The sequence below is a fragment of the Plecotus auritus genome (genome assembly GCF_963455305.1).
Source record: "Plecotus auritus genome assembly, chromosome: 1".
NCBI lineage: Eukaryota > Metazoa > Chordata > Mammalia > Chiroptera > Vespertilionidae > Plecotus > Plecotus auritus.
Genome location: NC_137770.1, coordinates 166,422,577 through 166,434,317, shown reverse-complemented (window position 1 = coordinate 166,434,317; position 11,741 = coordinate 166,422,577). Strand labels below are relative to the sequence as shown.

General features: G+C 41.5%; 1 protein-coding gene across 1 annotated transcript; it reads right to left on the bottom strand.

The window, feature by feature from the left end:
* Positions 1-10,325: 10,325 nt before the first annotated feature.
* LOC308251157 (oligosaccharyltransferase complex subunit OSTC-like) lies at positions 10,326-10,975 on the bottom strand (the record flags this gene model as incomplete). The annotated part of the gene is made up of 1 exon (XM_080674287.1): positions 10,326-10,975. One exon carries the CDS (start codon positions 10,973-10,975, stop codon positions 10,526-10,528), a length of 450 nt encoding a protein of 149 aa, XP_080530413.1. The 3' UTR covers positions 10,326-10,525.
* Between the last annotated feature and the right edge of the window lie 766 nt (positions 10,976-11,741).

Genomic DNA, 11,741 nt, shown 5'->3' with positions numbered 1-11,741 from the left:
CTGAGTGAAAATTCTACAACTAGAAGGAAAGAGAAAAGCTCACAGAGAATTGGAGGTACGGCAAAGGGTCTTTGTGCGCGCAGAGAGGAAGGGTGGCTGAAGGCCTGGCTGACTTTCTCTGGCGGAAGGGGGAAGGAAGTCCCCGACCGCACTGAACCCCAGTTCTGACTGCACTGAACCCCAGTTCCGGGCGAGCCCCTGGGGACCCACGCTCTTACGGGGGGAGTCTGGACTCTCGGGCGGAGACTCGGGAGCCGGGGAAGGCAGAGGACTGAAAGCGCGCGCGCGCCAGTGCGCACAAAGGCTGCGGAGGTTGCCACAGGCTTTCCCTAGTGGAAGGGAGTCGGAGGTTCCTGACTGCACTGGGCCCCAGTTCTGACTGCACTGAACCCCGGTTCCAGGCGAGCCCCTGGGGACCCACACTCTTGTGGGGGGAGTCTGGACTCTCGGGCGGAGACTCAGGAGCCAGGGAAGGCGGAGGTCTGAAGGCGCGCACGTGCGTGCAAGGGTAAGGCTGACGGGAAGCCAAGACTGAGACTCCACCCCATCCAAGCTGAGCACAGAGGCTATTGCAATTTGGCAAGTCTAATCCTATAAGGCTGTCTCCAGCACTGAACTTCTCCCAGCATAGACACAGCTGATCCTTACAGCCAACTGGCCTGGAGGTCAATTCTTCCCAGTGATACCAACAACAATCAAGACTTAATTACAACAAGGCTGTACACACAGTCCACAAAGGGGTGCACCAAGAGTGTCCACCTCAGGTTAACTGGGGAGGCAGACCCACTGGGCCATATTGGAAACCTAGCACACAAATCTACCTTACCAACTCAGGGAAGCAGTGAAAATGCGGCGTCAAAGAATCAGATCACAAACGAAAGAAATGGAGGAAAACAAACGACTGGATATAGAATTCAAAACCACGGTTATAAGGCTTTTCAAGAATATCCTAGAAAAGGCCGGTAAATATAATGAGACCCTCGAAGATATGAAAAAGGACCAACTAGAAATTAAACATACACTGACTGAAATAAAAAATATTATACAGAGACCCAAAAACAGACAAGAGGAACACAAAAATCAAGTCAAAGAATTGAAATACAAAGAAGCAAGAAACACTCAACCGAAAAAGCAAAAAGCAAAAAAAAAAATCCAAAAAGTTGAAGATAGTGTAAGAAGACTCTGGGACAACTTCAAGCATACCAACATCAGAATTATGGGGGTGCCAGAAGAAGAGAGAGAGCAAGATACTGAAAACCTATTGGAAGAAATAATGACTGAAAACTTCCACCACCTGGTGAAAGAAATAGACTTACAAGTCCAGGAAGCGCACAGAACCCCAAACAAAGGAATCCAAAGAGGACCACACCAAGACACATCATAATTAAAATGCCAAGAGCAAAAGACAAAGAGAGAATATTAAAAGCAGCAAGAGAAAAACAGTTAATTACCTACAAGGGAGCACCCATACGACTGTCAGCTGATTTCTCAACAGAAACTATGCAGGCCAGACGGGAGTGGCAAGAAATTTTCAATGTGATGAATAGCAAGAACCTACAACCAAGATTACTCTACCCAGCAAAGCTATCATTCAGAATGGAAGGGCAGATAAAGAGCTTCACAGATAAGAAAAAGCTGAAGGAGTTCATCACCACCAAACCAGTATTATATGAAATGCTGAAAGGTATTCTTAAAGAAGAGGAAGAAGAAAAAAGTAAAGAGAAAAATTATGAACAACAAATACATATCTATCAACAAGTGAACCTAAAAATCAAGTGAATTAAAAACCCGAGGAACAGAATAATCTGGTGAATATAATAGAATCAGGGGCATAGAAAGGGAGTGGACTGATAATTCTCAGGGGGAAAGGGGTATGGGGGGGTTCATGAAGTTACTGGACAAAAATCATACATCTATGGATGAGGACAGTGGGGGGGAGGTAAGGGCAGAGGTGGGGTTGGAACTGGGTGGAGGGGAGCTAAGGGGGGGGAAAGGAGAAATAATTGTAATAATCTGAATAAAGATTTATTTAAAAAAATAAAAAAAATAAAAAAATAAAAAATAAATAAAGTTAATAAATAAGTAAATAAAATTTTAATTTTTTAAAAAGAGTATGTAGTCTTGCCCTAACCAGTTTGGCTCAGTGGATAGGGCGTCGGCCTGTGGACTCAAGGGTCCCAGGTTCAATTCCAGTCAAGGGCATGTACCTTGGTTGTGGGCACATCCCCAGTAGGGGGTGTGCAGGAGGCAGCTGATTGATGTTTCTCTCTCATCTATGTTTCTAACTCTCTATTCCTCTCCCTGCCTCTCTGTAAAAAAATCAATAAAATATATATATTTTTAAAAAGAGTACGTAGTCCTAGCTATCCTATAATCTGATTCCCCCTGCCCTGATTCATGTTATCTTGTGCTCCCTCCTTAATCTCAAATGGATAAAAGAAACTGCAAATTTTTATTTCCCAAAGCATTTATCTTAGTCCATTGAGGTTTTGCTTCCAGGTGTATCCTCTGTTTGACTCAAATAAATTTTTATTAAAAATCCCTACCAGAAAAAATGGGTTTGGACATTCTTATATCAACAAAACAAACTTAAAAGTGTTAAGGAACCCCAAGTTAGGATGGCAAATGGCAGAACCTGCATTGAAACCCAGATTGTCTGACTCCAAAGCCCATGATGAAAAAGAACTGACATTTCCATCACTGGAAAGTGGTCTTCCCTAGAGCCCATAAGGGACACTGACAGCATAAGAACCAGTTGCAGGGAAAGCAGGGTTATTGCAGCAGAGTGTTCTTTCACGCTGGAGGTTCTTGATAAGCATTCTATAATAGTTACTGCTGGGCATTTCAAGAAAATGTAGACTATATATACTCCACCTAAATTTTTGTTACTCTCTATCAAGGGTGGGGAAACTTTTTTATGCCAAGGACCATTTGAATATTTATAACATCATTTGCTTAATGTAATTTACTTAATATAAATTTATGTTGCCATGAAAAAAGTTTTTAGATTTATTGAACTACTCATCCCACCTGCGGTCTCCTTGGTGAAGCCAGACCAAATTATTTTGCGGGCCTTATACAGCCCACTGGCCAGATGTTCCCCACCCCTGCTCCATATAATTCCATTTCTTTGGAAGTCCTCAGGCATAACTTGACTGCTTTTCAGAGTAAGATATGTTAACATTTATTTTAAAGCTATACATTAATAAATATGTGTCCTAGAAGACGAAGGAAAAAAATGTATTAGAAAGAATAAAAAAAAAGAGAGAAAAATTTTTATTTAAATTTTGCTAAAGACGGGGGGGGGGCTGGAAGGGGGGAGTGATTGATAAATCTAATTCAAAGCACTTATTGGTCTCTTACTCAAATAACATTACACATGTATATAAATAAAATGTTTGGGAAATTTTTATAATGGAAATTTTAAAAGAATAATCAGGAAAGACAGATGGGCTTCAAAGTAAAGAACTGGTTCTCACAAAAGAGCCACTTGTGATAATTCACGCAGTGAAACATATGACATCACAGTGTACATTTTATTTATAAGGGATTAGTTGGTTCTATCCTGAGAATAAGAGCAATGCACTCCAGATTTTCCTTAGGCTGCTGAGATTATATTATGACATTGATTTCTGTATCTGTCATCATATTGAAACCTTAAAATGTATTTCTGAGCGAGGATAGACTACCTCAGGTCTTTGAGTAGGGCTATTGTATCACTAAGATTCCAAAAGGATCATGACCGAAAAAAGCGCAATTTATTATTACCGTAATTCTGAAAAACAATTTCAATTTTATATCATTTCTCCTGTGATTTTCAGGTAGCATCTAATGACTATATCAAGCACACTCTAAAAACATCATTGTAGGAATCCAGTGATGACAAAGGAGGCAATTTGGACAAATGCTCAGCTAGAAAAGCTTAACAAAATATTAAAAACATATTCTCCAAAGCATCAGAAGGCCAAAAGATAGTAAGGAATTACAGACCAAGATCTGGGGAGGTTGAGGATCGAGGAGATGGGCCTGGCGTTTGAAACTTCTTACTCTCTTGGGGGATTTGACAAACACAGAAGGGGCGACTCCGTGGCTAAAAAGCTAAATAGTGCTGCTGACAGTATCATCCAGCTATAAGGAAAGGGGTTGGAGTCCATGGGTTTTTCTTTCGGTTAGTGTGGGTATGGCATAACTGGGTTTAACCCCAAATTAACTAGTATTTACATTAAGTGAAAAACAAACTCAATCCTAATTAAGAGAAAAAGCTTGTCAGCATGAATTTTTTAAAAACATTATATTGCCTGGCAGGTGTGGCTCAGTTGGTTATGCATTATCCCATGTACCAGGAGATCACAGGTTCCATTCCTAGTCAGGGCACATGCCCAGGTTTCAGGCTTGATCTCCATCAGGGGGCATGCAGGAGACAGCCATTTGATGTTTCTCTTTCATCAATGTTTTTAGCTCTCTCTTCTTCTCCCTTCCTCTCTCTGAAATCAATAAAAACATATTTTTTAAATATTATATTCTATAATAGACACACCTAAAGCGAAATGATACAGAAAGTTGAAAGTAAAAGAATGATAAATGTTATGTCATATAACTCTAACAAAAGAAGCATAGTGTGACTATATTAATATAAAACACAGACAATAGGGTGGTGAAGGCCTGGGGCAGGGTAGGAACTGGTTGGAGGTGGGCAATGGGAGAAAAAAGGGGAATATCTGTAATATTTTCAACAGCAAAGATTTAAAATGAAAATAAATAAATAGATAGATAGATAGATAGATAGATAGATAGATAGATAAAACACAGTAGATTTCAAGGCAAAGTCATATTTTGTAATAATAAAAGTTCAATTCACCAGGATATAATAATAAATTTGTATACAATTTACAGCATAGTGTCAAATATATAAAACAAAAGTTGGCAGTACTACAAGAACTAGATAAATCTATAATCATAATGGAAGATTCTAATATCTCTTTCAGTAAATATTATAATAAACAAACTATCAATGATAATTTAGAAAATTTGAACAGTATAATTAACAAGTTTGAACTAATTGACAGGCACAGAACACTGCACTAAACAAGTGTAGAATATTCATCCTTTTTAAGCACATACAACTCATTTATAAAAATTGACCTTCTTTTAAATCATAAAGCGAATTTCAATAAACTTTAACAGACTAAAATCTACAATATGTTTTCTGACCAATTAAGTTACAATAAATATTAAATTTTTAGATAAACATCCTACATTGGAAATTAATTAGTACAGTCCCAAACCATTTATAGATTTGATGCAATCCCAATAAAAAAATCTTAGCAGATATTTTGTGTTATTGAATTTGACAACATGATTCTACATGTATATGAAAATAATGAAGCCCAAAATTATCCTGACATCAAGATCTATATAAAACCACAGTAATTAAAACAATATGGCATTGTCACAAGGATGGATAAATAGACCTACGGAATAAAGCATAGATTCAAGAAACATTCACCAACCTGTGGGCAGTTGACAAATAAGGCACTGCAGAAGAGCAAGAAAAGGATGAACTTTTCCACAATTTGTGCTAAGACAATTGGATGCCTATGTGGGGACAAAGTAAAAATTGACCTTTACCTCCTGCCATGGACAAAAATATGAAAAGCAAGTTATGATAGCTTGTAGAAGGTAATATTAGAGAATATATTTATGACCTTGGGATAGGGAAAGACTTCTTTAACAGAACAGAAAAATCATTTTTAAAAAGGTGAATTAAGTGGACTACATTAAATCCTATCTAATCATAGAAGGTTATGAAAAAAAGTGTTCAAAATTGGACTACATTCTTTTTTTCCCATTGATTTTTTTTATTGATTAGGGTATTACATATGAGTCCTTATCCCCCTATTGCCCCGCACCCATTGATTTTTATTTTTTTAAAATAAATCTTTATTCAGATTATTACAATTGTTTCTCCTTTCCCCCTCCCCATAGCTCCCCTCCACCCGGTTCCCACCCCACCTTCTACCCTTACCTCCCCCCCACTGTCCTCATCCATGGGTGTGTGATTTTTGTCCAGTCTCTTCCTGAACCCCCCCATACCCCTTTCCCCCTGAGAATTATCAGTCCACTCCCTTTCTATGCCCCTGATTCTATTATATTCACCAGATTATTCTGTTCCTCAGGTTTTTAATTCACTTGATTTTTAGGTTCACTTGTTGATAGATATGTATTTGTTGTTCATAATTTTTCTCTTTACTTTTTTCTTCTTCCTCTTCTTTAAGAATACCTTTCAGCATTTCATATAAAACTGGTTTGGTGGTGATGAACTCTAGCTTTTTCTTATCTGTGAAGCTCTTTATCTGCCCTTCAATTCTGAATGATAGCTTTGCTGGGTAGAGTGATCTTGGTTGTAGGTTCTTGCTATTCATCACTTTGAATATTTCTTGCCACTCCCATCTGGCCTGCATAGTTTCTGTTGAGAAATCAGCTGACAATCGTATGGGTGCTCCCTTGTAGGTAATTAACTGTTTTTCTCTTGCTGCTTTTAATATTCTCTCTTTGTCTTTTGTCCTTGACATTTTAATTATGATGTGTCTTGGTGTGGTCCTCTTTGGATTCCTTTTGTTTGGGGTTCTGTGCACTTCCTGGACTTGTAAGTCTATTTCTTTCACCAGGTGGGGGAAGTTTTCGGTCATTATTTCTTCCAATAGGTTTTCAGTATCTTGCTCTCTCTCTTCTTCTGGCACCCCCATAATTCTGATGTTGGTACGCTTGAAGTTGTCCCAGAGGCTTCTTACACTATCTTCAACTTTTTGGATTTTTTTTTCTTTTTGCTTTTTCGGTTGAGTGTTTTTTGCTTCTTTGTATTTCAATTCTTTGACTTGATTCTTGTGTTCCTCTAGTCTGTTTTTGGGTCTCTGTATAATATTTTTTATTTCAGTCAGTGTATGTTTAATTTCTAGTTGGTCCCTTTTCATATCTTCGAGGGTCTCATTATACTTATCGGCCTTTTCTAGGATATTCTTGAAAAGCCTTATAACCGTGGTTTTGAATTCTATATCCAGTCGTTTGTTTTCCTCCATTTCTTTTGTTTGTGATCTGTTTCTTTGACGCCGCATTTTCACTGCTTCCCTGAGTTGGTAGGGTAGATTTGTGTGCTAGGTTTCCGATATGGCCCAGTGGGTCAGCCTCCCCAGTTAACCTGAGGTGGACACTCTTGGTGCACCCCTTTGTGGACTGTGTGTACAGCCTTGTTGTAGTTAAGTCTTGATTGTTGTTGGTATCACTGAGAGGAATTGACCTCCAGGCCAGTTGGCTGTAAGGATCAGCTGTGTCTACGCTGAGAGTTCGGTGCTGGAGACAGCCTTATAGGATTAGACTTGCCAAATTGCAATAGCCTCTGTGCTCAGCTTGGATGGGGTGGAGTCTCAGGGCGGAGCAGACAGTCTTGGCTTCCAGTCAGCCTTGCCCTTGCGTGCGCGCGCCTCCAGACCTCTGCCTTCCCGGGCTCCCGAGTCTCCGCCCGAGAGTCCAGATTCCACCCCTCCCCCCGTAAGAGCATGGGTCCCAGGGGCTCGCCTGGAACTGGGGTTCAGTGCAGTCAGAACTGGGGTTCAGTGCAGTCAGGAGCTTCTGACTCCCTTTTGCTAGGGAAAGCCTGTGGCAACCTCCGCAGCCTTTGTGCACACTGGCCCGCGCGCCTCCAGACCCCTGCCTGCCAGGGCTCCCCCAGGTCTCCCCCAGGTCTCCGAGTCTCCGGGTGCCTTTCTCTCTACCTGACAGTCCAGACTCCCCCTGTATGAGCCTGGGTCCACAAGGTTTCGCCCCGGACTGGGGTTTAGTGCAGTCAGAACTGGAGTTCAGTGCAGTCAGGGGCTTCCTTCCCCCTTCCGCCAGAGAAAGTCGGCCAGGCTCTCAGCCACCCTTCCTCTCTGCGTGCACAAAGACCCTTTGCCGTACCTCCAATTCTCTGTGAGCTTTTCTCTTTCCTTCTAGTTGTAGAATTTTCACTCAGCCAGCTTTCCTGTGGTTCTGGATGGTGTCCGTTCTGTCTTTTAGTTGTAGTTTTGAAATTGTTGTGCAAGGCAGCAGTTTAGGTGCTTACCTATGCCGCCATCTTGGTTTCTCAAAATTGGACTACATTAAAGTTCAAAACTTCTGTTTTCCAAAAGTCATCATGAAGAGAGTTAAAATCAAGCCACAAATTGGAGAAGATAATCCTATCTAATAAAGAGGGAATATGTAAATTGACCGTCACACTGTCACAAAGATGGCTGCGCACATGGCCACAAGATGGCGGCGCCCAGTCCCCTCAGCCCCACCGGAGTCCCCCAGTCCTTACAGCCCAGCCTTTGACGCGGGGGGGGGGGGGTGGTGGCAGGCACACGTTGCGGCCGGACCTGCCCTCAGCCCCCCAGCTGCCCAGGGCCAGCCCAAGGCTCAGGTAACCAGGGCCAGCCAAGGCTTGCGCTGCCGGCAGTGGCAGCAGCAGAGGTGTGATGGGGGCGTTGCCTTCCCCTGATTGCTGGGTCACCTCCCACCCCTGAGGGGTCCCGGACTGTGAGAGGGGTTAGGCCAGGCTGACGGACCCCCCCCCTCCACTGCATGAATTTTCATGCACCAGGCCTCTAGTTAACTATAATATTGAAACAAGCAGTAGACTCAGATCCTCAACAAATTAGTGAGAAGTCAATGCAATCGTCATATCAGAAAGAAACTTGAACAAGTGCTTTACAAAAAAAATATCTAAATGGCCCATAAATGTGAACAGTATTCAACATCATCTATATATATAAAAGCCTAAGCAACCGAACAACCAGAACAACCGGTCACTATGATGCGCACTGACCATCATGGGGCAGATGCTCAATGTAGGAGCTAGCCCCTGGTGGTCAGTGCACTCTCACAGCCACTCAGCTGACTGACCCATCCCGGCGGCCCAGCCTGGCGGCAGCCACTCACTCCCCCAGTAGTCCTGCAGGCCCAGTCTCCAGAGAATGGGTCAGGCACCAATGGACCGGCATTGCCAGCACGATCCCAACAGCACCACCAGCCTCCTCGGGCACTGTGGCTGCTTCCCCTCCCTAGGTGCTCCACAAGGAAGAAACAATATAAAAGTGGCCACCAGGTGGCTCCCAACAACCAGTGCGAATGTCAGCAGAATGGATCCAGATCCCGGGCTGGCAAGGGCATCCTGCCGCCAGCCCAGAGGGCCGATTGCATCCTGCCCCCCCTCCTCAGGACCCCACCCATGCACAAATTCATGCACCAGGCTTCTAGTAAATAATAAGGGGAATGAAAATTAAAGCCACCATGATATAGCACAATATCCCACCAGAATGGCCAGAATAAAAATATCTGATAATATTAGTACTTGAAAACGTGTGGAACAGTGGGAATTCTAATACTGATGGCACGAGTAACATTAACAATACTATGGAAAACAGTTTAGAACTATCTTTTAAATTTAAAGATAAATATGACCTAACATTTCCATTCTTGGTATGTAACTAGCAATAAATATGTGCACATGTGCTTCAAGAGACATGTTCAAGAATGTTCATGGCAATCTATATATATAAAAGCCTAAGCGACCGTTACTACAGGACAACCAGACAACCAGCCAGTAGCTATGACGTGCACTAACCACCCGGGGGCAGATGCTCAATGCAGGAGCTGTCCCAAGGTGGTCAGTGCACTCCCACATCCAACCTCCTGTGGCCAGCCAACCTCCCACAGTCCTTCCCCACAGCCAGCCAGCCCCGATCAGCCTCAATCGCCAGCCAGGCCAAGGGACCCCACCTCAACACAAATTCATGCATTGGTTATCTAGTATCATTTATAATATCAAAAAGTTGGAGACAGTGCAAGTGCCAATCAATGGATATGATAAATTATGGTATATTCATGTAATGGAACTCTATGCAACAATGAAAATGAATGAACTACACACAGACAACAGCACGGATGATTCTTATGAACAAATCCATTGAGATAAAGTCAGATACAGAAGAATGTAGGTCAGTTTAATTTACATAAAGCTTTTTAAATAGACAAAACTAAACTACAGGGATTATGGATATGTGCTTGAGTACATCTATAAAGAAAAGTAAAGAAATAATTATAATTTTAGTCAATATATTAACTAACTTTAGGAGAGATAAAGGGGGTAATGATTGGGTGGGAGTGTGGAAGGGAGCTTCTGTGGAGATGACAATGTACCTTTTTTTTTTTTTTTAGGTGTAGAAATGGAATATATTTTCTTTAAATTAAAAACTGAGAAGAAAATGCCACTTAACCTTGGTATGTCAGTGTAGGCCAGCAGGAAAAAACACTGTATAAGCTTGTCTCTTTGATATCAAGAAGATATTCTAGTCCGAGCTTTAATATGTTTCCATGTTTCCTACTAAATGCTTCTTTTCTGCTGCTTTTCATTCTTTTCCATATTTCATAGCAGAGGTTTGGTACCACCTTTAAAACTTCATTATCAGGAACAAATCCAGTATCCACAGATTTCTTCTCAAAAGGCACGCTAACCCATCAGATAGCCCGGCAGTTTCATTCTCATGAATACTCTAGCCATGAAAAAACTCAATAGGACACAAATGAATCCAATGAATAGAAGAAGAAATCCATTGAGTTTTGGAATGTTTGGAGCATTGGATCGGTCTAGGATTATGAAACCTAAACCTCTCATTGTAAACAGGAAGCTGGATGCGAGTCCTTCCATAAGATATTGTCCATTTACTCTGTATGCCAAGAAAGCTACTGGTCTTTGGTGCCCATGTTCATCGGTCATGGAGCCGACATTTGGAGTTTCAACAATAACATCATAAATTATTCCTCCGGTGATGGGGAAGTAAGACACCACCACCAGAGCGTACACCGTCATGGCCGAGGGCATGTGCACCCAGGGCGGCTTCTTCAGCTTCAGGTTGGGGCATTCCAGCACTAAGAATGGGACTCGGTACAAACTCTCCATGTTGGTGGTGGCGAGAGCAGCTCTGTCTCAAGCCCCACACGCCACCCGGAAACGGACCAGTCCCTGTACTGTGTCTTGACCTGAATGGGTTACTAGTATATAGGTATTCACTTTGCAATAAGTCATTAAGCTGTATTTTTATTTTGCATGGTATTCTGCATGTGTCTTATTTGTCACAATTTAAAAGTATTTTTTAATTACCTTCCGGCCCTGGCTGGTGTGGCTCAGTTGGTTGAGCATTGTCCCATGCGTCAAAAGGTCATCATCAGTTTGATTCCCAGTCAGGACACATGCCCAGGTTGCAGGCTCTATCCCCAATGGGGACGTGGGAGGCAGCCAATTGATGTTTCTCTCTCCCTCTCCATTCCTCTCTCTCTAAAATCAATGAAACTATATTTTTTTAAAATGTCTTAATTACCTTCTCCATTAGGACTGAAATTAAAATTCAAAATGTTATTTTGATATCTATCTCATATTGTAATGATATACTTGAAAATGAGTAAAATATACTGACATTGCAGAAAAATATTCACCAATGATTGAGCCAAGCTAATAATAGAAATAACAACAAATTTAATATTGATAATGGCTGAGAAATACAGCACTTAGTATGTGTCAGGCACTATTCTAAGCACTTATGTATATTAAATCACTTGATCTGGCAAGCACTATAAAACATATAGAACAGACATATCTGAATATATATCCTCCCTTCTAATCTGAATCATAGTAATACTATTTGTGAAGAAATGCACAACACAAGGAA